The following is a 25481-nucleotide window of genomic DNA, read 5'->3' as shown; positions in this document are numbered from 1 at the left end:
TGTGTCCCACCTCAGGGAGGCCCCATCTACCACCCCAAGGAGGTCCCACACCCCCACAACGAGCACTGGGACTGTCCCCAGGGATGTCTCCATCGTGTCCCACCTCAGGGAGGTCCCATCTACCACCTCAAGAACATCCCATGTCCCCACAACGAGCACTGGGACTGTCCCCAGGGATGTCTCCATGGTGTCCCACCTCATGGAGGGCCCCACCTACCACCTCAAGGAGGTCCCACACCCCCACAATGAGCACTGGGACTGTCCCCAGGGATGTCTCCATCGTGTCCCACCTCAGGGAGGTCCCATCTACCATCTCAAGAACATCCCACGTCCCCACAACGAGCACTGGGACTGTCCCCAGAGATGTCCCATGGTGTCCCACCTCAGGGAGGCCCCACCTACCACCTCAAGGAGGTCCCACACCCCCACAACGAGCACTGGGACTGTCCCCCAGGGATGTCTCCATCATGTCCCACCTCAGGGAGGTCCCATCTACCACCTCAAGAACATCCCATGTCCCACAGCGAGCACCACAACTGTCCCCAGGGATGTCCCAGGGTGTCCCACCTCATGGAGGCCCCACCTACCACCCCAAGGAGGCCCCACGCCCCCACAACGAGCACTGGGACTGTCCCCAGGGATGTCTCCATGGTGTCCCACCTCAGGGAGGTCCCATCTACCACCCCAAGGAGGTCCCACACCCCCACAATGGGCACTGGGACTGTCCCCAGGGATGTCTCCATCGTGTCCCACCTCAGGGAGGCCCCACCTACCACCTCAAGAACATCCCATGTCCCCACAACGAGCACTGGGACTGTCCCCAGGGATGTCCCAGGGTGTCCCACCTCATGGAGGCCCCACCCTACCACCCCAAGGAGGCCCCACGCCCCCACAACGAGCACTGGGACTGTCCCCAGGGATGTCTCCATGGTGTCCCACCTCAGGGAGGCCCCACCTACCACCCCAAGGAGGCCCCACACCCCCACAACGAGCACTCGGACTGTCCCCAGGGATGTCTCCATCGTGGTCCCACCTCAGGGAGGTCCCATCTACCATCTCAAGAACATCCCGTGTCCCCACAACGAGCACTGGGACTGTCCCCAGAGATGTCCCATGGTGTCCCACCTCAGGGAGGCCCCATCTACCACCCCAAGGAGGCCCCACGCCCCCACAACAGGCACTGGGACTGTCCCCAGGGATGTCTCCATCGTGTCCCACCTCAGGGAGGTCCCATCTACCACCTCAAGAACATCCCATGTCCCCACAGCGAGCACTGGGACTGTCCCCAGGGATGTCCCATGGTGTCCCACCTCAGGGAGGTCCCATCTACCACCCCAAGGAGGCCCCACACCCCCACAACGAGCACTGGGACTGTCCCCAGGGATGTCTCCATCGTGTCCCACCTCAGGGAGGTCCCATCTACCATCTCAAGAACATCCCGTGTCCCCACAGCGACCACTGGGACTGTCCCCAGAGATGTCCCATGGTGTCCCACCTCATGGAGGCCCCACCTACCACCCCAAGGAGGCCCCACACCCCCACACCGGGCACCACAACTGTCCCCAGGGAGATGCCAGGCTCCGTGTGCCACCTCGAGACGGCCCCATCTCCCCGGGGCTGTCCCCGTCCCCGTCCCCTACCGTGCTGCGTCCCCAGCAGGCGGTTGAAGACCTCCTTGACCACGATGGGGTTGAGCTTGATGAGTTTGGGCAGCGCCTGGATCACCTCTTTCTGCACCAAAACCGCAGCTCTCAGCGGGGAGAAGGGGGGGGGGGGACACGCACAGCGGGAGGAGACACGGGGACACCCCGGGAGGGGACCCGGGGACGCTCCCACCTTCTCCAACCCGTTGAGGACCGGGATGAGGAACCTCACGTCCGGCATCCGCTTGTGATAGAGATCACGGACCCTCTTGACCAGCTCGGGCGAGGGGGGCACTGCCAGGAGGGAGGTGACACGTCGTCCCCACCGCCGCGGCGGGGCGGAAGGGTCCACGGTGCCACCTCACCGCGTCGTGTGTGTGTGTGTCCCCCCCGCCCCCGTCCCCCACCCTTTGTCCGTCAGGCTGTGGAGGCACCGCGTCACCAGCGTCTCCGCTCCCTTGGGACAATTCTCCACCAGCAGCAGCAGCTCGGGGGAGTTCATCCCCATCCCACGGATCTAGGAAGGTGGCGGGGAGGAGGCGAGGGAAACCACCGGCGTCACCGGGCCACCGTGTCCCCTTCCGACCACCACGGGGGGAGGGGGAGGGGGTCTCTCACCGGTTGCTCGATGACCCGCAGCACCGTGCGCTTGATGTCGGCGATGGCCTCGGTGTAGACGGACGCCAACTCGTGGATGAGCTTGTGGTTGTGGGGCAGCAGCGCCAGGTAGAGGTAGAGGCACTGCTTGATGGTCTCCTCCGTCCACGGCGCCGCCACCTCTGCGCCACACCCCGGCGTCACCAAAACGGCCCCCCCCCCCTCTTTCCAGGGGTTGCACCCGCTTCCCAAAACTCACCCGTGTCCTTGTCGGCCCCGAAAAGGACGGAAGGGGGGTTGGGGTGCACCAAGAGCTGCAGGTAGTTGAGGGCGAACTTCTCCACGTACTCCCGCAGCTGGTCCTTCTCGTAGAGGCGTTTGATGAAGAGGAGGGCTTGCTGGCGTACCTGGGGGGTGGCCCTGGGTCACACGGCGGGGACGACACCCACGCAGGGGGTGTCCCCCCAACTCCTTGAGGGGGGCGGGGGGGGGGGGGGATGGTCGCTGAGGGGCCTCTTCTTCCCTCCCCCCTCTCCTCAACCTTGTCCTTCTCGTGGGAGCTGAGGTCCAGCAGGACGTGGAGATACTGGAACTGCCGCGACGGGCGCTTGAAGATGAGGTCGCGCAGGGTGGACATGCCCAGGTAGGTCCGGCTCTGGGGGGGACGGGGGGGGAAAAAAAAGGGGATGACGCGGGCCGTGAGGGTCCCCCAGCCCCCCGCCCCTGGGGGTGGGGGTGTCCCGTGTCCCCCCCCCAGCTCACCTCGTCCTCGCAGTACTTGCGGATGACCTCCAGCGCGCTCTCGGTGAATGAGCGGCGCCTCAGCACCACCTTGGTGAAAATCCTGCCGGGAGACGCCGGGGGGGGGATGGGGGACACGTGTTAGGGGGGGGGGGGGGGATGGGGGGGGGTGGGGACACGGGGGGGGATGGTGGGGGGGACACGGGGGGGATGGTGGGGGGGACACGGGGGGGATGGTGGGGGGGGGAGACATCGGCGTGGGGATGGTGGTGGGGTGGGGATGTCAGGGCGGGGGGGGATGTCAGTGGGGTTGGGGGGGACACGTCGAAGGGGGGGACACACTTCGGCCGGGGGGGGGGACACTTTGCCGGGGGGGGACACACACTTCGGCCGGGGGAGGGACTACGGCTGGGGGGGGACATCGGCTGGGGGGGACACCACTTCAACTGGGGGGGGACACCACTTCAACTGGGGGGGGACACCACTTCAACTGGGGGGGGGACACCACTTCAACTGGGGGGGGGGACACTTCAACTGGGGGGGGGGACACTTCAACTGGGGGGGGCGACACTTCAACTGGGGGGAGCGACACTTCAACTGGGGGGGGGCACTTCAACTGGGGGGGGGCACTTCAACTGGGGGGGGGGCACTTCAACTGGGGGGGACGACATTGGCGGGGGGGGGGACATCGGTGGGGTGGTGGGGGAACATCGGTGGGGTGGGGACCTCAGCAGGGTTGGGGGGGACATTGGCGGGGGGGGGACACGACACCTCAGCGGGGGGGGGACACATTGGTGGGGTGAGGGGGGACCTCGGCGAGGTGGGGGGGGGACACCGGCGGGGTGGGGGGGGACCTTGGCGGGGTGGGGGGGGGACACACATTGGCGGGGGGGGACACACATTGGCGGGGGGGGACACACATTGGCGGGGGGGGACACACATTGGCGGGGGGGGGACACATTGGCGGGGGGGACACACACATTGGCGGGGGGGGACACATTGGGGGGGGCACATTGGCGGGGGGACACACACTGGCGGGGGGGGGACACACATCGGCGGGGGGGGACACACTGGCGGGGGGGGACACATTGGCGGGGGGGGGACACACATCGGCGGGGGGGGACACACATCGGCGGGGGGGACACACTGGCGGGGGGGGACACACTGGCGGGGGGGGGACACACTGGCGGGGGGGGACACACATTGGCGGGGGGGGACACACATTGGCGGGGGGGGACACACATTGGCGGGGGGGGGACACACATTGGCGGGGGGGGGGACACACATTGGCGGGGGGGGGACACACACATTGGCGGGGGGGGGACACACACATTGGCGGGGGGGGGGACACACATTGGCGGGGGGGGGACACACATTGGCGGGGGGGACACTTTGGCGGGGGGGGACACTTTGGCGGGGGGGACACTTTGGCGGGGGGGACACTGGCGGGGGGGGGGGACACATCGGCGGGGGGGGGACACTGGCGGGGGGGGGACACTGGCGGGGGGACGACACTGGCGGGGGGGACGACACTGGCGGGGGGGGGGACACACTGGCGGGGGGGGGACACACTGGCGGGGGGGGGACACACATTGGCGGGGGGACACACATTGGCGGGGGGGGACACACATTGGCGGGGGGGGGACACATTGGGGCGGGGGGGGGACACACACATTGGCGGGGGGGACGGACACATTGGTGGGGGGGGGCCACATTGGCGGGGTGAGGGGGGGGGCCACCTCGGCGGGGTGAGGGGGGGGCCACCTCGGCAGGGTGAGGGGGGGCCACCTCAGCAGGACGACCACCCACCCCCAGGAGCCCCCCACCTGCCCCCCCCCCTGGGGCGGGGACATTCACAGCCCCAACACCTTCCCCCTCCCACGGCACCGCCGGGGCCCTGAGGAGGCCGGGGGGGGGGTGTGTGTGTGTGTGTGTGTGTGTTGTCCTTGTCCCCCATTGCCCCCCCCCCCCCCCCTCCCAGTCCCCGTCGACCCCCCGTTTTTCCTCCTCCCTCTGACCCATCCTTCTGATCCGGCTTCTCCTGGAGGCCACCGAGGAGCCCGATGAGACACTCGTCGTAACGCTCGAGACCCCCGCCGGCGGGGAGGTGGCTCAGGTAGGCGTTGTACTCCTTGAAGAGCCACGCGAAGGCCAAATCCAACCGGCCCCGGGCGTCCTCCAGGATGAAGGCCAACACCTCGCTCTTCAGCGGCACCTCCAGCTGCGTCACCAGCGACGCCAAGATCTTCACGCGGGCCTGAAGTCAAGACCTGGCGTGAGAAAAGGGAAAGTTTGGGGGTTCACCTTGATTGGGGGGGAGGGGGGTGGGGGGTCGTCGGGGTATACCTGGGCGGCCCCGCTGCAGGCCACGGCGCGTTCGGCGTGGAGGATGCGCTGGACGGTGCCGAGCTTCAGCTTCTCCACCTGCGCCTCGCTCAGCGGCTTCAGGACGTCGCCGAGGCGGAAAACCTTCTTGCGCCCTCCGGCGCCCGCCAGCCTGGGGGGGAGGAGGAAGAAGAAGAAGCCATGAAGGTTCCTGAGGGTTCCTCAGCACCCAAGGGGGCTCCCCAACCCGCTGTGGGGGGCCCAGCTTGGGGTGGGAGGAGGAAGAAGAAGAAGCAATGAAGGTCCTTGAGGGTCCTTCAGCACCCAAGGGGGCTCCCCAACCCGCTGTGGGGGCCCAGCTTGGGGTGGGAGGAGGAAGAAGAAGCAATGAAGGTCCTGAGGGTTCCTCAGCACCCAAGGGGGCTCCCCAACCCGCTCTGGGGGCCCAGCTTGGGGTGGGAGGAGGAAGAAGAAGAAGCAATGAAGGTCCTTGAGGGTCCTTCAGCACGCAAGGGGGCTCCCCAACCCGCTGTGGGGGCCCAGCCTGGGGGGGAGGAGGAAGAAGAAGAAGCAATGAAGGTCCTGAGGGTCCTTCAGCACCCAAGGGGGCTCCCCAACCCGCTGTGGGGGCCCAGCTTGGGGTGGGAGGAGGAAGAAGAAGGAGCAATGAAGGTCCAGAAGGTTCCTCAGCACCCAAGGGGGCTCCCCAACCCGCTGTGGGGGCCCAGCTTGGAAGGGGAGGAGGAAGAAGAAGAAGCCATGAAGGTCCTGAGGGTTCCTCAGCACCCAAGGGGGCTCCCCAACCCGCTGTGGGGGCCCAGCCTGGGGAGGAGAAGGAAGAAGCCATGAAGGTCCTTAAGGGTTCCTCAGCACCCAAGGGGGCTCCCCAACCCGCTGTGGGGGCCCAGCCTGGGGGGGAGGAGGAAGAAGAAGAAGCCATGAAGGTCCCTGAGGGTTCCTCAGCACCCAAGGGGGCTCCCCAACCCGCTGTGGGGGCCCAGCCTGGGGGGGAGGAGGAAGAAGAAGAAGCCATGAAGGTCCCTGAGGGTTCCTCAGCACCCAAGGGGGCTCCCCAGCCCGCTGTGGGGGCCCAGCCTGGGGGGGAGGAGGAAGAAGAAGAAGCCATGAAGGTCCCTGAGGGTTCCTCAGCACCCAAGGGGGTCCCCAACCCGCTGTGGGGGCCCAGCTTGGGGTGGGAGGAGGAAGAAGAAGAAGCCATGAAGGTTCCTGAGGGTTCCTCAGCACCCAAGGGGGCTCCCCAACCCGCTGTGGGGGCCCAGCTTGGGGTGGGAGGAGGAAGAAGAAGAAGCCATGAAGGTCCTGAGGGTTCCTCAGCACACAAGGGGGCTCCCCAACCCGCTGTGGGGGCCCAGCTTGGGGGGGGAGGAGGAAGAAGAAGAAGCCATGAAGGTCCTGAGGGTTCCTCAGCACCCAAGGGGCTCCCCAACCCGCTGTGGGGGCCCAGCTTGGGGTGGGAGGAGGAAGAAGAAGAAGCCATGAAGGTCCTGAGGGTTCCTCAGCACCCAAGGGGGCTCCCCAACCCGCTGTGGGGGCCCAGCTTGGGGGGGAGGAGAAAGAAGAAGAAGCCATGATGGTCCTGAGGGTCCTTCAGCACTCAAGGGGGCTCCCCAACCCGCTGTGGGGGCCCAGCCTGGGGGGGAGGAGGAAGAAGAAGAAGCCATGAAGGTCCCTGAGGGTTCCTCAGCACCCAAGGGGGGCTCCCCAGCCCGCTGTGGGGGCCCAGCCTGGGGGGGAGGAGGAAGAAGAAGAAGCCATGAAGGTCCCTGAGGGTTCCTCAGCACCCAAGGGGGTCCCCAACCCGCTGTGGGGGCCCAGCTTGGGGGTGGGAGGAGGAAGAAGAAGAAGCCATGAAGGTTCCTGAGGGTTCCTCAGCACCCAAGGGGGCTCCCACCCGCTGTGGGGGCCCAGCTTGGGGTGGGAGGAGGAAGAAGAAGACGCCATGACGGTCCTGAGGGTCCTTCAGCACCCAAGGGGGCTCCCCAACCCGCTGTGAGGGCCCAGCCTGGGGGGGGAGGAGGAAGAAGAAGCAGCCATGAAGGTCCTGAGGGTTCCTCAGCACACAAGGGGGCTCCCCAACCCGCTGTAGGGGCCCAGCTTGGGGTGGGAGGAAGAAGAAGAAGAAGCCATGAAGGTCCTTGAGGGTTCTTCAGCACCCAAGGGGGCTCCCCAACCCGCTGTGGGGGCCCAGCCTGGGGGGGAGGAGGAAAAAGAAGCAGCAATGAAGGTCCTGAGGGTTCCTCAGCACCCAAGGGGGCTCCCCAACCCGCTGTGGGGGCCCAGCTTGGGGTGGGAGGAGAAAGAAGAAGAAGCCATGAAGGTTCCTGAGGGTTCCTCAGCACCCAAGGGGGCTCCCCACCCCGCTGTGGGGGCCCAGCTTGGGGGTGGGAGGAGGAAGAAGAAGAAGCAACGAAGGTCCTGAGGGTTCCTCAGCACCCAAGGGGGCTCCCCAACCCGCTGTGGGGGCCCAGCTTGGGGTGGGAGGAGGAAGAAGAAGAAGCCATGAAGGTCCTTGAGGGTCCTTCAGCACCCAAGGGGGCTCCCCAGCCCGCTGTGGGGGCCCAGCTTGGGGGGGGAGGAGGAAGAAGAAGAAGCCATGAAGGTCCCTGAGGGTTCCTCAGCACCCAAGGGGGCTCCCCAACCCGCTGTGGGGGCCCAGCTTGGGGTGGGAGGAGGAAGAAGAAGCAGCCATGAAGGTCCTTGAGGGTTCCTCAGCACCCAAGGGGGCTCCCCAACCCGCTGTGGGGGCCCAGCTTGGGGTGGGAGGAACAAGAAGAAGCCGTGAAGGTCCCTGAGGGTCCTTCAGCACCCAAGGGGGCTCCCCGACCCGCTGTGGGGGCCCAGCTTGGGGGAGAGGAGGAAGAAGAAGAAGCAATGAAGGTCCCTGAGGGTCCTTCAGCACCCAAGGGGGCTCCCCAACCCGCTGTGGGGGCCCAGCTTGGGGTGGGAGGAGGAAGAAGAAGAAGCCATGAAGGTCCTTGAGGGTCCTTCAGCACCCAAGGGGGCTCCCCAACCCGCTGTGGGGGCCCAGCCTGGGGAGGAGGAAGAAGAAGAAGCCATGAAGGTCCCTGAGGGTCCTTCAGCACCCAAGGGGGTCCCCAACCCGCTGTGGGGGCCCAGCTTGGGGTGGGAGGAGGAAGAAGAAGAAGAAGCCATGAAGGTCCTGAGGGTTCCTCAGCACCCAAGGGGGCTCCCCAACCCGCTGTGGGGGTGGTGGGATCTCACCTGGGTTGCGTGGCCGGGATGATGGGCTCGGGGCGGCGTTTGGTTTGGGGGGCTTCCTCCTCCAGGAGGTTGGTGGCCGAGCCTTGGGCTCCCAGGACGGAGATGGCCTGGCCCTGGGCCAGCGCCGAGAGGCGCCGCTTGATGACGACGCTCTCGGGTTTGGCCGCCTTCTCCTCCTTGGGCTCCTCCTTCAGGTGCTTCGTCTGCTCCACGCCTGGGGTCGGGGGGACACCACCCAAAAACGTGGTGACCCCTCCTCGGTCAGGGAGGGGACAGCGTGGAGGAAGGGGGGGGGGGGTTCCTCAGGTGGTTGGGATGCTGAGGTCCACCCCTACGGTGGTCCCAGAGGGGGGAGGACTGGTCCTGGGGGCAGCTCGTGGCCTTGCAGGGGTTGCCCAGGGAAGGGGGAAGGTCATGGCAAAGGGGGTTTCGGGGCCCCGTGGGGGGCGCTGGATGGGCCCCCAGGGACGTCTCCAGGGTGTCCCACCTCAGGGAGGTCCCACCTACCACCCCAAGGAGGTCCCACACCCCCACAACAGGCACTGGGACCCTCCCCAGGGATGTCCTGGGGTGTCCCACCTCATGGGGGCCCCACCTACCACCTCAAGGAGGCCCCATGTCCCCACAACAGGGACTGGGACTGTCCCCAGGGATGTCTCCATGGTGTCCCACCTCATGGATGCCCCATCTACCACCTCAAGGAGGTCCCACGTCCCCACAATGGGCACTGGGACTGTCCCCAGGGATGTCCCACCTCATGGAGGCCCCATCTACCACCCCAAGGAGGTCCCATGACCCCACAACGGGCACTGGGACTGTCCCCAGGGATGTCCCATGGTGTCCCACCTCAGGGAGGCCCCACCTACCACCTCAAGGAGGTCCCACACCCCCACAACAGGCACTGGGACCCTCCCCAGGGATGTCCCATGGTGTCCCACCTCATGGAGGTCCCACCTACCACCCCAAGGAGGTCCCAGACCCCCACAACAGGCACTGGGACTGTCCCCAGTGTTGTCCCATGGTGTCCCACCCCAATCCCAGTCACCCCCCCAAGCAGATCCCCCCCCCCCGATACCACCAACCCCCCAGATAACTCCATCGGAGACGAACCCTTGGCCAAGCCTGGACCCAGCCCTCTCCCACTGGGCTCCCTCCAGTAGCTCCCAGTTGAAGAAAGGGAGCCCCAAACTGGACCCAGTGCTCCAGGGCGGAGCAGAGTGGGAGGAGACCCTCCCCCTCCCCCCCCCTCCCCCCCCCAGGAGACCCCCGGCCTCCTTGGCCACCAGGGCCCGTGGCTGCCCTCACGGTCGCCCCATTCCCCACCACAGCTCCCAGTCCCTCTCTGCTCCCCAGTAGCTCACCCCCCCCCAGGCCGGACTGGGGCGTGGGGTTGTTCCTCCCCTCCCCCCCTCCCCCCCCCCTCCCCCCCCAGGACCCTCCGCTTGCCCCTGGTGGAACCTCAGGAGGTTCCTCTCCAGCTTGCCCAGGGGCCTTGCGACGCGGCCACCAGTCCTCCCAGTTCAGCACCGTCCCCAAACTGGCTGAGGGTGCCCCTTGTCCCTTCCTGTCCCTGTTGCTGAGGGCTCTATGGACCAGGGCAACCCCTACCACTAGCCCCCACGGGCCCAGCACTAGCCACAACCCTCCAGCTGCCCCCCAACCCTCCCAGCTCCGTCCTTCAGCCACCTCCCGAGGTGCAGCAGAAGCTCCCAAAGCACAGCAGAAGTGGGGTGACATGGGACAACCACCCCCCCGCCGATCCAGGGCAACCCCTACCACTAGCCCCCAGCGGCCCAGCACTAGCCACAACCCTCCAGCTGCCCCCCAACCCTCCCAGCTCCATTTTTCAGCCACCTCCCAAGGCGCAGCAGGAACCCCACGCCCCCCCAAGGCGCAGCAGAAGCGGGGTGACACGGGACAACCACCCCCTCCGGTCTATGGCAACCCCTACCACTAGCCCCCAGCGGCCCAGCACTAGCCACAACCCTCCAGCTGCCCCCCAACCCTCCCAGCTCCGTCCTTCAGCCACCTCCCGAGGCGCAGCAGGAGCCCCACGCCCCCCAAAGCACAGCAGAAGCGGGGTGATACGGGACAACCACCCCCCCCCCGTTCCAGGGCAACCCCTACCACTAGCCCCCACGAGCCTAGCACTAGCCACAACCCTCCTGGTGGCCCCCAACCCTCCCAGCTCCGTCCTTCAGCCACCTCCCGAGGTGCAGCAGAAGCTCCCAAAGCGCAGCAGAAGTGGGGTGACACGGGACAACCATCCCCCACCCCTATCCAGGGCAACCCCTACCACTAGCCCCCAGCAGCCCAGCACTAGCCACAACCCTCCTGGTGGCCCCCAACCCTCCCAGCTCCGTCCTTCAGCCACCTCCCAAGGCGCAGCAGGAACCCCACGCCCCCCCAAGGTGCAGCAGAAGCGGGGTGACACGGGACAACCACCCCCCCCCATCCAGGGCAACCCCTACCACTAGCCCCCACGGGCCTAGCAGTAGCCACAACCCTCCAGCTGCCCCCCAACCCTCCCAGCTCCGCCTTTCAGCCACCTCCCGAGGCGCAGCAGAAGCTCCCAAAGCGCAGCAGAAGCGGGGTGACACGGGACAACCACCCTCTCCGGTCTATGGCAACCCCTACCACTAGCCCCCAGCGGCCCAGCACTAGCCACAACCCTCCAGCTGCCCCCCAACCCTCCCAGCTCCATCCTTCAGCCACCTCCCGAGGCGCAGCAGGAACCCCACGCCCCCCAAAGCACAGCAGAAGCGGGGTGACACGGGACAACCACCCCCCCCGATCCAGGGCAACCCCTACCACTAGCCCCCACGGGCCCAGCACTAGCCACAACCCTCTTGGTGCCCCCCAAGCCTCCCAGCTCCGTCCTTCAGCCACCTCCCGAGGTGCAGCAGAAGCTCCCAAAGCGCAGCAGAAGCGGGGTGACACGGGACAACCCCCCCCTCCGGTCTATGGCAACCCCTACCACTAGCCCCCACGGGCCTAGCACTAGCCACAACCCTCCAGCTGCCCCCAACCCTCCCAGCTCCGTTTTTCAGCCACCTCCCGAGGCGCAGCAGGAACCCCACGCCCCCCCAAGTGCAGCAGAAGCGGGGTGATACGGGACAACCACCCCCCCCCCCGTTCCAGGGCAACCCCTACCACTAGCCCCCACGGGCCTAGCACTAGCCACAACCCTCCTGGTGGCCCCCAACCCTCCCAGCTCTGTCCTTCAGCCACCTCCCAAGGTGCAGCAGAAGCTCCCAAAGCACAGCAGAAGTGGGGTGACACAGGACAACCCCCCCCTCCGGTCTATGGCAACCCCTACCACTAGCCCCCACGGGCCCAGCACTAGCCACAACCCTCCAGCTGCCCCCCAACCCTCCCAGCTCCGCCTTTCAGCCACCTCCCGAGGCGCAGCAGGAACCCCACGCCCCCCCAAGGCGCAGCAGAAGTGGGGTGACACGGGACAACCCCCCCCTCCGGTCTATGGCAACCCCTACCACTAGCCCCCAGCGGCCCAGCACTAGCCACAACCCTCCAGCTGCCCCCCAACCCTCCCAGCTCCGCCTTTCAGCCACCTCCCCAGGCGCAGCAGGAACCCCACGCCCCCCCCAAGGCGCAGCAGAAGCGGGGTGACACGGGACAACCACCCCCCCCCATCCAGGGCAACCCCTACCACTAGCCCCCACGGGCCCAGCACTAGCCACAACCTTCCAGCTGCCCCCCAACCCTCCCAGCTCCGTCCTTCAGCCACCTCCCAAGGTGCAGCAGAAGCTCCCAAAGCACAGCAGAAGTGGGGTGACACAGGACAACCACCCCCCACCCCTATCCAGGGCAACCCCTACCACTAGCCCCCAGCAGCCCAGCACTAGCCACAACCCTCCAGCTGCCCCCCAACCCTCCCAGCTCCATCCTTCAGCCACCTCCCGAGGCGCAGCAGGAGCCCCACGCCCCCCCAAGGCGCAGCAGAAGCGGGGTGACACGGGACAACCCCCCCCTCCGGTCTATGGCAACCCCTACCACTAGCCCCCACGGGCCCAGCACTAGCCACAACCCTCCAGCTGCCCCCCAACCCTCCCAGCTCCGCCTTTCAGCCACCTCCCGAGGCGCAGCAGGAACCCCACGCCCCCCCCAAGGCGCAGCAGAAGCGGGGTGACACGGGACAACCCCCCCCTCCGGTCTATGGCAACCCCTACCACTAGCCCCCAGCGGCCCAGCACTAGCCACAACCCTCCAGCTGCCCCCCAACCCTCCCAGCTCCGTTTTTCAGCCACCTCCCGAGGCGCAGCAGGAACCCCACGCCCCCCCAAGGCGCAGCAGAAGCGGGGTGACACGGGACACCCCCCCCACCCTCCCCCCATCCCGGGTGGGTGTCCCTCCCCTCCCCCCGCTCACCGGGGCCCAGCCCCGCCGCCGTCATCTGGGTGGCCATGAGGCGAGCGAGGTGTTTGATCTGCGCCTCGGTGCCGGCCGACTCCACCGGCGTGTAGGTGGCCTGGAACGACGCCGGCATGGCTTCGGGGAGGTACACCATGCTGATCAGCACCTGTGTGTCGTCCCCCCCCCCCAAAAAAATAACGAAGATGGGGGGTTGGGCCCACCACACCTTCCCCTTCCTTGTCCCGTCCCTTTTTGTCCCCTCACCAGGTTGGCGACGTTCTCCGGGCTGAGCAGCGGCTGCAGGAACTCGGCCGTGATGTCGGTATCCGAAGGGCCGCCGGCTTGACCGGCGGTTTTCGCCGCCGCCGCCCGCCAACGGGGCTTCCAGATCCTTGTCCTCGTCGTCTTCGCCCAGGGGGGGCTCTGCTGAGGACACACCGGGGGGGGGGGGGGGGGAAAGGGGGTGTCATTCCGTCCCCCGTCCCCCCCCCCCCCGAAGTTGACCGGCCACCGCCAAGCGGGAAGGGTCCCGGAGAAGACGGTGAGGGGGGGGGGGGGGGTGTTGTGCCGCCACTTGGGTCCCAGGAGAGCGCTGGGAAGACCCGAAGGGGGCACTGGGAGGACATGAGGGGGGGGGGTTTCATGCCACCCCGCTCCCGCCAGTGTGACGAGGAAGGGACTGGGAGGACCTTGGGAGGGGCTGGAAGGACCCTTAGTGGCACTGGAAGGACGTAGGGGGGGTTTAATGCCACCACTTGTCCCCAGGAGAGCACTGGGAGAACCTCAGGAGGAGCTGGAAGGACTTTTAGTGGCACTGGAAGGACTTAGGGGGCGCTTAATGCCACCAACCTTCCTCAGGAGAGCACTGGGAGGACCTCAGGAAGGACTGAGAGGGCCCTGAGGGACGCTAGGAGGATCTGGAGGGCATTTAATGTCCCCATCTGCCCTCAGGAGGGACTGGAAGGACCCTTAGTGGCACTGGAAGGACTTAGGGGGGGGTTAATGCCACCCCCTGTCCCCAGGAGAGCACTGGGAGGACCTCAGGAGAGGCTGAGAGGGCCCTGAGGGACATGAGGAGGATCTAGAGAGCATTTAATGTCCCCATCTGCCCTCAGGAGGGCACTGGGAGGACCCTTAGTGGCACTGGGAGGACCTGAGGGGGTGTTTAATGCCACTAACTGTCCCCAGGAGAGCACTGGGAGGACCTGAGGGGGTGTTTGATGCCACTAACTGTCCCCAGGAGAGCACTGGGAGAACCTCAGGAGGGGTTGGAAAGACCCTTAGTGGCAACGGAAGGACTTAGGGGGGCTTTAAGGCCACCACTTGTCCCCAGGAGAGCACTGGGAGGACCTCAGGAGGGGCTAAGAGGACCCTGAGGGACACGAGGAGGATCTAGAGGGCATTTAATGTCCCCATCTGCCCTCAGGAGGGACTGGAAGGACTCTTAGTGGCACTTAGGGGGTGTTTAATGCCACCCCCTGTCCCCAGGAGAGCAACGGGAGGATGTCAGGAGGGGCTGAGAGGACGATGAGGGACACGAGGAAGATCTAGAGGACATTTAATGTCCCCATCTGCCCTCAGGAGGGCACTGGGAGGACCTGAAGGGCACTTCATGCCACTACCCAACCTCCAGTATGACCAGGAAGGGACTGAGAGAACCTCAGGAAAGACTGGAAGGACCCCTAGTGGCACTGGAAGGACCTGAGGGGGTGTTTAATGCCACTAACTGTCCCCAGGAGAGCACTGGGAGGACCTCAGGGGGTGTTTAATGCCACTAACTGTCCCCAGGAGAGCACTGGGAGGACCTGAGGGGGTGTTTGATGCCACTAACTGTCCCCAGGAGAGCACTGGGAGGACCTGAGGAGGTGTTTAATGTCACTAACTGTCCCCAGGAGAGCACTGGGAGAACCTCAGGGGGTGTTTAATGCCACTAACTGTCCCCAGGAGAGCACTGGGAGAACCTCAGGAGGGACTGGAAGGACCCTTAGTGGCACTGGAAGGACTCAGGGGGTCTTTAATGCCACCACTTGTCTCCAGGAGAGCACTGGGAGAACCTCAGGAGGGGCTGGAAAGACCCTTAGTAGCACTGGAAGGACTCAGAGGGGGTTTAATGCCACCACTTGTCCCCAGGAGAGCACTGGGAGGACCTCAGGAAGGACTGAGAGGGCCCTGAGGGACACGAGGAGGATCTAGAGGACATTTAATGTCCTCATCTGCCCTCAGGAGGAACTGGGAGGACCTGAAGGGCACTTCATGCCACTACCAAACCCCAGTGTGACCAGGAAGGGACTGAGAGAACCTTGGGAGGGGCTGGAAGGACCCTTAGTGGCACTGGAAGGACTCAGGGGGGGTTTAATGCCACCAACCATCCTCAGGAGAGCACTGGGAGGACCTCAGGAGGGACTGAGAGGGCCCTGAGGAACACAAGGAGGATCTAGAGGGCATTTAATGTCCCCATCTGCCCTCAGGAGGGACTGGAAGGACCCTTAGTGGCACTGGGAGGATCTGAGGGGGTGTTTAATGCCACTAACTGTCCCCAGGAGAGCACTGGGAGGACCTGAGGGGGTGTTTAATGCCACTAACTGTCCCCAGGAGAGCACTGGGAGGACCTGAGGGGGTGTTTAATGCCACTAACTGTCCCCAGGAGAGCACTGGGAGGACCTCAGGGGGTGTTTAATGCCACTAACTGTCCCCAGGAGAGCACTGGGAGGACCTGAGGAGGGGTTGGAAAGACCCTTATTGGCAATGGAAGGACTTAGGGGGGCTTTAATGCCACCACTTGTCCCCAGGAGAGCACTGGGAGGACCTCAGGAGGGGCTAAGAGGACCATGAGGGACACGAGGAGGATCTAGAGGACATTTAATGTCCCCATCTGCCCTCAGGAGGGCACTGGGAGGACCTGAGAGGCATTAACTACCACTACCCACCCCCCAGTATGACCAGGAAGGGACTAAGAGAACGTCAGGAAAGACTGGAAGGACCCTTAGTGGCACTTAGGGGGTGTTTAATGCCACCCCTTGTCCCCAGGAGAGCACTGGGAGGACGTCAGAAGGGGCTGAGAGGGCGCTGAGGGACACGAGGAGGATCTAGAGGGCATTTAATGTCCCCATCTGCCCTCAGAAGGGACTGGAAGGACCCTTAGTGGCACTGGAAGGACTCAGGGGGGGTTTAATGCCACCACTTGTCTCCAGGAGAGCACTGGGAGAACCTCAGGAGGGACTGGAAGGACCCTTAGTGGCACTGGAAGGACTCAGGGGGGGTTTAATGCCACCACTTGTCCCCAGGAGAGCACTGGGAGAACCTCAGGAGGGACTGGAAGGACCCTTAGTGGCACTGGAAGGACTCAGGGGGGGTTTAATGCCACCACTTGTCCCCAGGAGAGCACTGGGAGAACCTCAGGAGGGACTGGAAGGACCCTTAGTGGCACTGGGAGGACCTGAGGGGGTGTTTAATGCCACTAACTGTCCCCAGGAGAGCACTGTGAGGACCTGAGGGGGTGTTTGATGCCACTAACTGTCCCCAGGAGAGCACTGGGAGGACCTGAGGGGGTGTTTGATGCCACTAACTGTCCCCAGGAGAGCACTGGGAGGACCTCAGGGGGTGTTTAATGCCACTAACTGTCCCCAGGAGAGCACTGGGAGGACCTCAGGGGGTGTTTAATGCCACTAACTGTCCCCAGGAGAGCACTAGGAGGACCTCAGGGGGTGTTTAATGCCACTAACTGTCCCCAGGAGAGCACTGGAGGACCTGAGGGGGTGTTTAATGCCACTAACTGTCCCCAGGAGAGCACTGGGAGGACCTGAGGAGGTGTTTAATGCCACTAACTGTCCCCAGGAGAGCACTGGGAGGACCTGAGGGGGTGTTTAATGCCACTAACTGTCCCCAGGAGAGCACTGGGAGGACCTCAGGGGGTGTTTAATGCCACTAACTGTCCCCAGGAGAGCACTGGGAGAACCTCAGGAGGGGCTGGAAGGACCCTTAGTGGCACTGAAAGGACTTGGGGGGGGGTTAATGCCACTAACTGTCCCCAGGAGAGCACTGGCAGGACCTCAGGAGGGACTGAGAGGGCCCTGAGGGACACTAAGAGGATCTAGAGGGCATTTAATGCCCCCATCTGCCCTCAGGAGGGCACTGGGAGGACCCTTAGTGGCACTGGGAGGACCTGAGGGGGTGTTTAATGCCACTAACTGTCCCCAGGAGAGCACTGGGAGGACCTGAGGGGGTGTTTAATGCCACTAACTGTCCCCAGGAGAGCACTGGGAGGACCTGAGGGGGTGTTTGATGCCACTAACTGTCCCCAGGAGAGCACTGGGAGGACCTGAGGGGCACTTCGCGCTCCGGGGCTGGGGGGGGGAAGAGCCCCCGGTGACCCGCCGGGTCTCACCCATCTTCATCTTCTTGGCGGCGTCGGGCTCGTCGCGGGGGCGTTTGCGGGTGTCGCGGGGGCTGGGCATGCTGCGGGCGATCTCGGCCTGTTGGGTGCCCAGGTCGACGAGGAGGGTGGTGATCTGGGGTTGGAAGTCCCCCGAGGAAGGGTGTCGTAGGATGCTCAGGAGATGAAGCTTCAGGTTCTTCCGGACGCTGCTCACCTGCGATTTGGCCAAGGTGGGGGGCAGGTTGGCTGTAAAAGTTGGGGGGAGGGAGGGAAAGGAACCTCGTGTGAGGGACATGGGACACCGTGGTGGGGGGTCATTGGGACCCAGTGCTGGCAGGAGGGTGGGGGGGAGCTTGGGTCTTTGGTTGAGATGGAAATTGGGCATCTGGGATGCAGGACCAAGGATCTTCGGGTCCCCAGCCCCCCAGGAGGTGACCCCAAGAACCAGGACCAAGGATCTTTGGGTTCCCAACCCCCCAGGAGGTGACCCCGGGAACCAGGACCAAGAATCTTTGGGCCCCCAACCCCACACGAGGTGACCCCAAGAACCAGGACCAAGAACATTTGGGTCCCCAACCCACAGGAGATGACCCTGGGAACCAGACCCAAGAATCTTTGGGTCCCCAACCCCCCAGGAGGTGACTCCGGGATCCAGGGCCAAGGATCTTTGGGTCCCCAACCCCACACGAGGTGACCCCAAGAACCAGGACCAAGGATCTTTGGGTCCCCAACCCCCAGGAGGTGACCCCAAGAACCAGGACCAAGGATCTTTGGGTCCTCAACCCGCCAGGAGGTGACCCCAAAAACCAGGACCAAGGACATTTGGATCCCCAACCCCCCAGGAGGTTACCCCGGGATCCAGGGCCAAGGATCTTTGGGTCCCCAACCCCACACGAGGTGACCCCAAGAACCAGGTCCAAGGATCTTTGGGTCCCCGAACCCCCAGGAGGTGACCCCGGGAACCAGGACCAAGGATCTTTGGGTCCCGAACCCCCAGGAGGTGACCCTGGGAACCAGGACCAAGGATCTTTGGGTCTCCAACGCCCCAGGAGGTGACCTTTAGGTCCCCAACCCCCAAGACATGACCCCAAGAACCAGGGCCAAGGATCTTTGGGTCCCCAACCCCCCAGGAGGTGACCCTGGGAACCAGGACCAAGGATCTTTGGGTCCCCAACCCACCAGGAGGTGACCTTTTGGTCCCCAACCCCCAGGAGGTGACCCCAAGAACCAGGACCAAGGATCTTTGGGTCCCGAACCCCCAGGAGGTGACCCCAAGAACCAGGTCCAAGGATATTTGGGTCCTCAACCCCCCCAGGAGGTGACCCCAGGAACCAGGACCAAGGATATTTGGGTCCCCAACCCCCCAAGAGGTGACTCCGGGATCCAGGGCCAAGGATCTTTGGGTCCCCAACCCCCCAGAAGGTGACCCCGGGAACCAGGACCAAGGATCTTTGGGTCCCCAACCCCACAGGAGGTGACCCCAAGAACCAGGATCAAGGATCTATAGGTCCCCAACCCCCCAGGAGGTGACCCCGGGAACCAGGACCAAGGATCTTTGGGTCCCCAACCCCACAGGAGGTGACTCCGGGATCCAGGGCCAAGGATCTTTGGGTCCCCAACCCCCCAGGAGATGACCCCAAGAACCAGGACCAAGGATCTTTGGGTCCCGAACCCCCAGGAGGTGACCCCAAGAACCAGGACCAAGGACATTTGGATCCCCAACCCCCCAGGAGGTTACCCCGGGATCCAGGGCCAAGGATCTTTGGGTCCCCAACCCCACAGGAAGTGACCCCGGGAACCAGGACCAAGAACATCTGGGTCCCCAACCCCCCAGGAGGTGACCCCAAGAACCAGGACCAAGGATATTTGGGTCCCCAACCCCCAGGAGGTGACCCCGGGAACCAGGACCAAGGATCTTTGGGTCCCCAACCCCACACGAGGTGACCCCCGGAACCAGGACCAAGGATCTTTGGGTCCCCAACCCCACAGGAGGTGACCCCAAGAACCAGGTCCAAGGATATTTGGGTCCTCAACCCCCCCAGGAGGTGACCCCAGGAACCAGGACCAAGGATCTTTGGGTCCCCAACCCCCACACGAGGTGACCCCGGGAACCAGGACCAAGGATCCTTGGGTCCCCAACCCCCTAGGAGGTGACCCCGGGAACCAGGACTAAGAATCTTTGGGTCCCCCAACCCCACACGAGGTGACCCCAAGAACCAGGACCAAGAACATTTGGGTCCCCAACCCACAGGAGATGACCCTGGGAACCAGACCCAAGGATCTTTGGGTCCCCAACCCACCAGGAGGTGACCTTTTGGTCCCCAACCCCCAGGAGGTGACCCTGGGAACCAGGACCAAGGATCTTTGGGTCCCCAACCCCCCAGGAGGTGACCCCAAGAACCAGAACCAAGGATCTTTGGGTCCCCAACCCCCCAGGAGGTGACCCCAAGAACCAGGACCAAGGATATTTGGTCTCCAACCCCCCAGGAGGTGACCCCTGGAACCAGGACCAAGGATATTTGGGTCTCCAACTCCCAGGAGGTGACCCCAGGAATCAGGCCCGAGGACCTTTGGGTCCCCAACCCCCAGGAGGTGACCCTGGGAACCAGGACCAAGGATCTTTGGGTCTCCAACCCCCTAGGAGGTGACCCCGGGAACCAGGACTAAGAATCTTTGGGTCCCCAACCCCACACGAGGTGACCCCAAGAACCAGGACCAAGAACATTTGGGTCCCCAACCCACAGGAGATGACCCTGGGAACCAGACCCAAGGATCTTTGGGTCCCCAACCCACCAGGAGGTGACCTTTTGGTCCCCAACCCCCAGGAGGTGACCCTGGGAACCAGGACCAAGGATCTTTGGGTCCCGAGCCCCCAGGAGGTGACCCTGGGAACCAGGACCAAGGATATTTGGGTCCCCAACCCCCCCAGGAGGTGACCCCAGGAATCAGGACCAAGAACATTTGGGTCCCCAACCCCCAGGAGGTGACCCCGGGAACCAGGATCAAGGATCTTTGGGTCTCCAACACCCCAGGAGGTGACCCCGGGAACCAGGATCAAGGATCTTTGGGTCTCCAACGCCCCAGGAGGTGACCTTTAGGTCCCCAACCCCCAAGACATGACCCCAAGAACCAGGGCCAAGGACCTTTAGTTCCCAACCCCCAGGAGATGACCCCAAGAACCAGGCCCAAGGACCTTCGGCTCCCCAACCCCCCCCCAGGAGGTGACCCCGGGATCCAGGACCAAGGATCTTTGGGTCTCCAACACCCCAGGAGGTGACCCCAAGAACCAGGCCCAAGGACCTTCGGCTCCCCAACCCCCCCAGGAGGTGACCCCAAGAACCAGGCCCAAGGACCTTCGGCTCCCCAACCCCCCCAGGAGGTGACCCCGGGGACCTCCAGGATCCCCCCCCCCCCCCTCAGAGGAGCAGGAGGAACTTGTGGTGACGGGATGCCACCGAGGACCCTCTGGTGACGGTGACGCCGGCCGTTCCTCACCGTGGAGGGTCTCGTAGGCCTGGATGACCTCGGCCATGAACATGGGCCTCTGGCGGGCGATGGTGGCCAACGAGCCCAGCGCGGCCGTCAGGTTGATGCTGGAGATGGCCGGGTGCACCATGAACTTGAGGAGCTGCTCCAGGGCGGCTTGCCTTCCTCCCACAGCACGTCTAAAGGGGGGTGGGGTGGGGGGTTGGATGACACCCCCTCAACTCAGGGGTTCCCCGCTCTCCGAGAAGACCCCCTCCCCTTCCCCACCCCCCTTCCTCCTCACTGTATTTGATGTAAGGGTGATCCCGGGGGACGCGCTCGAGGCTGATGTCGTTCTCGTGACGTTTGGGGACGTCCGAATCGGCCACGCGGGGGGAGAGGGTGATGATGAGCCCCTCCATGAATTTGATGGCGTGGGTGCGGACGCCGTCGTTGTCCGAATCGAGGAGGAGGACGATGTCGCCCGCCATGGCCGTCATCATCTCCCAACAGGCCTCCTGCAGCTCGCTGATCACCTTCGACTTCACCATCCACTGCGGGCACGCAAAGGGTTAATCCTCCCGGCCTGGGACCCCCCCTCCCCCCCTTCAACCCAAAAGGCACCCCCAGCAGCTTCCCCCCCCCCCGAAAAAAGAGTGTCCCCACCTGCAGGGCCACCTTGTAGAGCTGGGTCATGGTGAGAATGGCCTTCTTCACCACGTTGACGTTCTCGTCCTTGAGGAGCATGTTGAGGTTGGCGATGAGCTTGAGGAGCAGCTCGATGTCCCTTTTGCTGGGGGAGGGGACAGGGGGCGTGAGGGGGGGGACACGGGGGGCGCGGGGGGGGGGGACAACACGGACACACACGCGGACGCCGGCGACACAGGGGGGAGGGATATGGGGACACGGGCCACGGGGGGAGACGCGGGGACACGGGCCACGGGGGGGGACGCGCGGGGACGCGGGCCACGGGGGGGGACGCGCGGGGACGCGGGCCACGGGGGGGGACGCGCGGGGACGCGGGCCACGGGGGGGGACGCGCGGGGACGCGGGCCACGGGGGGGGACGCGCGGGGACGCGGGCCACGGGGGGGGGGACACGCGGGGACGCGCGCCACGGGGGGGGACACGCGGGGACGCGCGCCACGGGGGGGGGACACGCGGGGACGCGCGCCACGGGGGGGGGGACGGGGGACGCGGGGCCACGGGGCGGGGGACGGGGGGACGCGGGGCGGGGGACGGGGGGGACGCGGGGCCACGGGGCGGGGGACGGGGGGACGCGGGGACACGGGCCACGGGGGGGACGGGGGGGACGCGGGGACACGGGCCACGGGGCGGGGGGACGGGGGGACACGGGGACACGGGCCACGGGGCGGGGGGGACGGGGGGACGCGGGGACACGGGACACGGGGGGGGACGGGGACGCGGGGACACGCGCCACGGGGGGGGACACGACACGGGGACACGCGCCACGGGGGGGGGGGGGACACGACGCGGGGACACGCGCCACGGGGGGGGGGACACATGCGACGCGGGGACACGCGCCACGGGGGGGGGGACGACACACACGGACGGGGACACGCGCCACGGGGGGGGGGACGACACACACGGACGGGGACACGCGCCACGGGGGGGGGACGACACACACGGACGGGGACACGCGCCACGGGGGGGGGGGGGACACGGACGACGGGACAGGGACACACACACGTGCCACGGGGGGGACACACACGACACAGATGGGCCACGAGGAGGGGGGGGACACGACACGGGCCACGAGGAGGGGGGGGGACACGACACGGGCCACGAGGGGGGGGGGGACACACGACACGGGCCCACGAGGGGGGGGGGGACACACGACACGGCCACGAGGAGGGGGGGGACACGACACGGGCCACGAGGAGGGGGGGGGACACGACACGGGCCACGAGGAGGGGGGGGGACACACGAGACACGGGCCACGAGGAGGGGGGGTGGACACACGAGACACGGCCACGAGGAGGGGGGGGACACACGAGACACGGGCCACGAGGAGGGGGGGGGGACACACGAGACACGGGCCACGAGGAGGGGGGGGGACACACGAGACACGGGCCACGAGGAGGGGGGGGGACACACGAGACACGGGCCACGAGGAGGGGGGGGACACACGAGACACGGGCCACGAGGAGGGGGGGGGACACACGAGACACGGGCCACGAGGAGGGGGGGGGGACACACGAGACACGGGCCACGAGGAGGGGGGGGGACACACGAGACACGGGCCACGAGGAGGGGGGGGGACACACGAGACACGGCCACGAGGAGGGGGGGACACACGAGACACGGGCCACGAGGAGGGGGGGGACACGACACGGGCCACGAGGAGGGGGGGGGGACACACGACACGGGCCACGAGGAGGGGGGGGGACACACGACACGGGCCACGAGGAGGGGGGGGACACACGACACGGGCCACGAGGAGGGGGGGGGGACACACGACACGGGCCACGAGGAGGGGGGGGGGACACACGACACGGGGGGGGGGACGACGGGCCACGAGGAGGGGGGGGGACACACGACACGGGCCACGAGGAGGGGGGGGGGGACACACGACACGGGCCACGAGGAGGGGGGGGGGGGGACACGACACGGGCCACGAGGAGGGGGGGGGACACACGACACGGGCCACGAGGGGGGGGGACGACACACGACACGGGCCACGAGGGGGGGGGGGGACACGACACGGGCCACGAGGAGGGAGGGGGGGGACACGAGACACGGGCCACGAGGAGGGGGGGGGACACACACGACACGGGCCACGAGGAGGGGGGGGGGACACGACACGGGCCACGAGGGGGGGGGACACGACACGACACGGGCACGGGGAAGGGGGGGGGACACGACACGGGCCACCCCTCCCCCCATCAACGGCCGCTCCACCACCCACAAAAGAGCCGCGGGAGAACGGGGGGGGGGGGTTGCTCAGCACCCCTCTCCCCAAAACCCTGGATGGGGCCACATCCATCCCCTGAGACACGGGGGGTGGTGCAGAGCCCCCCAGCACCGCCCCCCCCCCACAAGGGTGATGCTCAGCCCCCCCTAAGTGGGTGCTGAGCCCCCCTAAACCCCCCTCCCCCCCTCCCCCCCTTACCAGGCTTCCTCGATGAAGCCCACCACGAATTTCCGCACCTCGATGGATTTATCAACCTGGAAAAGCGATGATCTCCTGGGGGGGGGGGATACACAGCAAAAAGGGGGGGCTCAGCACCGGGCTGGATCGATCCCAGCTCCATCCTACATCCCACTGGATCCATCCCAGCTCTTCCCCTCCCCCTCTCCCCAGGGATGGATCCCAACCCGCTGGGATCTTCTACTCACGTCCAAGAAGTTGTCCAGCAACGTCGGGTCCTTGTTGATGATCAACTCCTGCACCTGGGGACGAAAGGGACACGGTGGGGACACGGGGGACGAGGCCACCCCCTCCCCCCCGCCCCCCCGGGCTGCCCCTCCCCCACCCACCTGCTTGAGGAGGTTGATTTTGGAGTCGTTGCTGATCAAAGCCGCCTGGTTGAGGAGATCCACCACCTGCAGGGACCCAGTTCAGTGCTGGGAAGAGGTGGGGGGGGGGTCCCCCCAGTGCGCCCCCCCATCCCAGCTGGTGTCCCCAAACTGCATCCCCACCCCCCTCACTCCCTCCCTTCACCAAACCCACTCTGCCCCCTTGGGGGGTCACCACCACCAGATCCCCAGGGTGGATCCTGCCTCCCCCCATCCTGAGGATGCTGGGGACCTTCCCCCCCCCCGCCCCCCCCTCCTCCATCCCAGGGACCCTCCTCCCCCCAATCCCAGCCTCCCAGGAGATAACCCCCCCACACCCCCCCACACCCCCCAAATTGGACCCCAGCCCCACCCGTTCCGAGGTGCTCATGCCGTCGCTCCCACACTCCTCCTCGCTGAAGAACTGGGAGGCCACGCTCATGCGGGGGCTGGGCCCTCGGCGACCCCCACCCCCGCCATGGCTCCACCCTGGGGGGGGGAAGGGAAGGGCAGAACTGCATCACATCCTATATGCGCCCCCCCCCCCCCGAGGACCCCCAAGGGAGGCTCCTATACAGCCCTGAGATGCCCCATAGGGCAGCTGGGATGGGCTATAGGGCCCCCATGGCTGTCCCCAACACCCCATATGGCCCCAGGATGCTCTATACGGCCCAGAGATGCTCCATACACCCCCGGGGATACCCTTTATGGTCCCAGAATGGTCTATAGGGCTCCTAGGATGCCCTGTGCAGCCCCCTGGCATGCCCTATATGGCCCCTGGGTGGCCCCAGACACCTCTAGCTTGCCCCATACGGTCCCAGGTTGCTCTATAGGGCTCCTGGGTGGCACTGTACGGCCCAGACACGCCCGATACAGCCCCTGGGATCCTCTATATGGCCCCTGGGATACTCCAAGTGCCCCTATAGGGCCCCAGGGTGCCCTATATGCCCGCCCCCCCCAAATTACTGCTAACTCAGGCGCCTATAGAGCGCCTGCCCTGGGCCTGCCATCCCACCGACCCCTATAGAACCCCAGTCCCTACAGAGCTCCTCGATCCCAGCACGGGGCCCTATAGAAAGCCCTCCCTCCATGCGCCCCCCTATAGAGCTCCACTCTCGCACACCCCTGGGCCCTTACAAACCTGCCCCCCCCCCCCCCCCCCTCCCAACCCCTATAGCACCTCCGCCCCCCTACAGCGCC

General features: G+C 66.0%; 1 protein-coding gene across 1 annotated transcript; it reads right to left on the bottom strand.

The window, feature by feature from the left end:
• Window positions 1-1049: 1049 nt before the first annotated feature.
• SYMPK (symplekin scaffold protein) lies at window positions 1050-24762 on the bottom strand. The gene is given in 24 exon segments (XM_086481324.1): window positions 1050-1326; window positions 1496-1731; window positions 1837-1939; window positions 2054-2160; window positions 2262-2422; window positions 2500-2647; window positions 2782-2895; window positions 3003-3084; window positions 5000-5238; window positions 5328-5478; window positions 8550-8763; window positions 12939-13089; window positions 13188-13298; window positions 13300-13346; window positions 17308-17544; window positions 20794-20940; window positions 20943-20963; window positions 21068-21317; window positions 21430-21556; window positions 23896-23957; window positions 23959-23970; window positions 24123-24176; window positions 24264-24329; window positions 24655-24762. Coding segments are annotated over 24 exon segments (3186 nt in total). The 5' UTR covers window positions 24724-24762.
• Window positions 24763-25481: the final 719 nt, after the last annotated feature.

This window comes from Leptosomus discolor, unplaced genomic scaffold (genome assembly GCF_034619465.1).
Source record: "Leptosomus discolor isolate bLepDis1 unplaced genomic scaffold, bLepDis1.hap2 HAP2_SCAFFOLD_192, whole genome shotgun sequence".
Lineage (NCBI taxonomy): Eukaryota > Metazoa > Chordata > Aves > Leptosomiformes > Leptosomidae > Leptosomus > Leptosomus discolor.
Note: the sequence above shows the minus strand (reverse complement) of the source record. Positions and strands in the feature narration are given on the sequence as shown.